Below are 3,448 nucleotides of genomic sequence, written 5' to 3'. Positions count from 1 at the left end.
ATTTAGAAGTGCCCACGATAACAATATCGTGCATATTCATTACCGTGATATATCGCATTACCGAATACCGGCATATGTTTACTTGCTACACAGACAAACATGTCGGTTCATGATGTTAGTCTAGTCTAGCGCAACTTATGCAAAACCTCCTGTTATAATCAGTGAAGCTGCGAAAGAGCTGCGCGTGCACTCAACAAAACCTGGTGTTTTCAGCGCTGAGTAATATGAACACCTCTGTTTGGCCCATTGCATTCATAATCTCAACAGAAACATGTGTGATTGGTTGTAATGCTCTACGCTGCAAAAACAACAACGTGTAAAAGGCAACCTTATTCTATGTGCTTAGATCTGAATGTAATTCCGCAGATTGACAGTTTTCTTTCCTTTTGAATCGCGACAGCTGTGATAGATTTAATTTAATTAAACCCTCGTTAATTTCCGACTTTGTTAGATAATAATTATTATATGGTCATTTCATGCAACAGGAAAAATACAGTGCAAAGTTTCATATGTTGTTTTGAGGCGGCTTGACCTACTCTTTGTTTTTCTCCACACAGGAAAATTTTCGTCACGTACGAGGCCGACAGTGAAGAGCATTTGAAGGAGATCATTAAGTTCGTGTCTTTGCTGAGGAACAACGGCTTTGACACGCATGTACGGCCATCATTTTATAGTTTTGGGTTTGATCTCGATCTAGTTCTGTGGGTTTGGATTGATTCTTGCGTCTTCGTGCACAGATTGATGTTTTCGAGCAGCAGCTGAACAGCATCAGTAAGATCGACTGCATGGAGCGATATCTCAATGAGGTAAACACGCAGAGACAGGAAGTGACGTCGTCATCCTCTAAACAGCTACAGTTACAGCGTGTCTTTCTCTCTCCCTGCAGAAAGATTACCTGATCATCATCATCATCAGCCTGAGGTATTACGAGACCATATCAGGCATGAATACCAGTGTGGAGGGCGACGAGAGAACGTCAAACACTGTATACATCCACAAACAGGTCCCAAAATAAACTAAAACTACAATTTTTATTATTAATAATACTTTTGCTGATTCCAGTAAAGTTTAGGAAATACTGAATAGATTAAATAATAATAATAATAATAATAATTCTTCTTCTTCTTATTATTATTATTATAACTTTAGTGTAACTAAAACTACAATTTTTATTATTAATAATACTTTTGCTGATTCCAGTAAAGTTTAGGAAATACTGAATAGATTAAATAATAATAATAATAATTCTTCTTCTTATTATTATTATTATTATAACTTTAGTGTGAGCATGCAATGTGATAATTGAATAAGCTGAAAAATGCATTGAATGCATTAAAATAATAATTATTATTATTGTGTATTTTTAGGAATTATTATTATTATATTATATATATATAATTAATAATAAAAATAGAGTTTAGCATGGACATGCAATGTGATATTTTAATAAGCATAAAAATAAATTTGTACAAACAATTATTGAATGCATTAAAATAAAAATAATTATTATGATTACTTTTATTATTATAATTAATACTAATACTACTACTGCTAATAATAATACTTTTGCTAATTCCAATAGAGATTAGCATGAGCATGCAATGTGATATTTTAATTAGCATAAATATGCATTGCACACAGAAATATCATATGCAATAAAATAATAACAATAATTAGTATTAATAATAATAATATTGTTTTTATTATTATTAATACTTTTGCTAATTCCAATAGAGTTTAGCATGAGCATGCAATGTGATATTTTAATAAGCATAAATATGCATTGCACACAGAAATATAATATGCAATAAAATCATAACAATAATAATTAATAATAATAATAATAATAATAATATTGTTTTTATTATTATTAATACTTTTGCTAATTAAATAAAAATGCATTGCACACAAATACAAAATTCAGTAAAAAAATAAAATAAAAAAAATAATAATCATTATTATTATTTTGCTGATTCCAATAGAGTTTAGTGTGAACAAAAATAACAAAAAAAATTGCACACACAAATATCAAATGCATTAAAATAATAATAACAGCAATATTGTTATTATTATTATTAATATTAATAATACTTTTGAATTAAATTAAACTATTTTAATTTAGTTGCTCATATGTTTTGAATAGAATAATTTTTTTTGGATGAAATATTTCACCGAGGTCATTGCAGTGCATTCTGGGATTGCATGTGCTGCCTTAGTCAAAACAAGCATAATAATATAATTGCGAGGGTTCGGTTAAGAGAGTGTGTCGCTCTGCTTACGTTTGTTAAATTCTAGTGTAAAAACAGATTTGTGACCCTGTCGATATGTTTGATTTCCTCCATCAGCTGCAGAGCGAATTCATTCAGAACGGCTGCAGGAACTACAGGTTCATTCCTATTCTGTTCCCGGGAGCTAAAAAGGTTTGTGAAATTCAGCACACTGCAGTTTACCCCCAAGCATTTCAGTGGATCAAAGCATGTTTGTGAGCTTGTTACAGCACTAAACGGGTTCAACTAGTCCCACATTCTCTACACTTCACAGAGCAATGCACTGAACCATCGAATCATGATTAATGAAGCAAATACCGACATCATTTCAGCTTCTGTAAGACTTCTCACAGCAAAGGACCTGTTTTCTTCTCGTTCTCAGTGTTACGTTCCCACCTGGCTGCAAAACACGCATGTCTACAGCTCGCCGAAAGATCGGGACGATATTCTGCGCAGGTTAATGCGTGTGGAGAAATACAACCCTCCTCCCATCGGCCCTCTGCCGACCATAGTCTCCATTCCTCTTTAGAGCAGCGTCCTGCTTCCACTGTGACAAATGAGCCAGAACCAACATCAGCCACGATTAAAGGGGTCATATGATGCTGCTAAAAATAACATTATGTTGTGTATTTGGTGTAATGAAATGTGTTTATGTGGTTTAAGGTTCAAAAACACATTATTTTCCACATACTGTACATTATTGTTTCTCCTCTATGCCCCGCCTTTCTGAAACGCGTCGATTTTTACAAAGCTCATCGGTCTGAAAAGCGAGGTGTGCTGTGATTGGCCAGCTATCCAGTGCGTTGTGATTGGCCGAATACCTCAAGCGTGAGACGGAAATGTTACGCCCCTCACATACTGTTGATGCCGTGTCCGGCCGGAGCGACGAGACAAAAACATTAAAACCCATTATAAACGAGGCATTTGTTGCATCCAGTGGGGACATAATTACGGATTATAATGACTTATACTGTCTTTTTACGCGTTGCATTGCATCGCGCCGCGTAAACATAAAACCATGTCTGCATTTGTGATCGGAGAAATGACAAACAACAAGCACTACTCTAAACTGTCCAAAAAACTCGCTTTAAATATATAAAATATAAAAACTCTTTAAATATAAAAAAACGTACTTACAGTCTGTGAGTAAGAACAGCCGGCATTGTAGTCTACTCTACCAG

General features: G+C 34.1%; 1 protein-coding gene across 1 annotated transcript in view; it reads left to right on the top strand.

The window, feature by feature from the left end:
- Positions 1-2,887, top strand: part of LOC107703189 (uncharacterized) — a 13,561-nt gene extending 10,674 nt beyond the window's left edge. Inside the window, exons 4-8 of the mRNA XM_016505775.1 lie at positions 558-654; positions 738-806; positions 887-1,003; positions 2,346-2,420; positions 2,650-2,887. Coding sequence (XP_016361261.1) covers positions 558-654; positions 738-806; positions 887-1,003; positions 2,346-2,420; positions 2,650-2,796 — 505 coding nt within the window. The 3' untranslated portion in view covers positions 2,797-2,887. The remainder of the gene's footprint in view (positions 1-557; positions 655-737; positions 807-886; positions 1,004-2,345; positions 2,421-2,649) is intronic.
- The last annotated feature ends 561 nt before the right edge of the window (positions 2,888-3,448 follow it).

Source organism: Sinocyclocheilus anshuiensis, unplaced genomic scaffold (assembly GCF_001515605.1).
Source record: "Sinocyclocheilus anshuiensis isolate Anshui unplaced genomic scaffold, SAMN03320099.WGS_v1.1 scaffold21, whole genome shotgun sequence".
NCBI lineage: Eukaryota > Metazoa > Chordata > Actinopteri > Cypriniformes > Cyprinidae > Sinocyclocheilus > Sinocyclocheilus anshuiensis.
The sequence above is the reverse complement of the archived record's forward strand: the minus strand, read 5'-3'. Positions and strand labels throughout refer to the sequence as shown.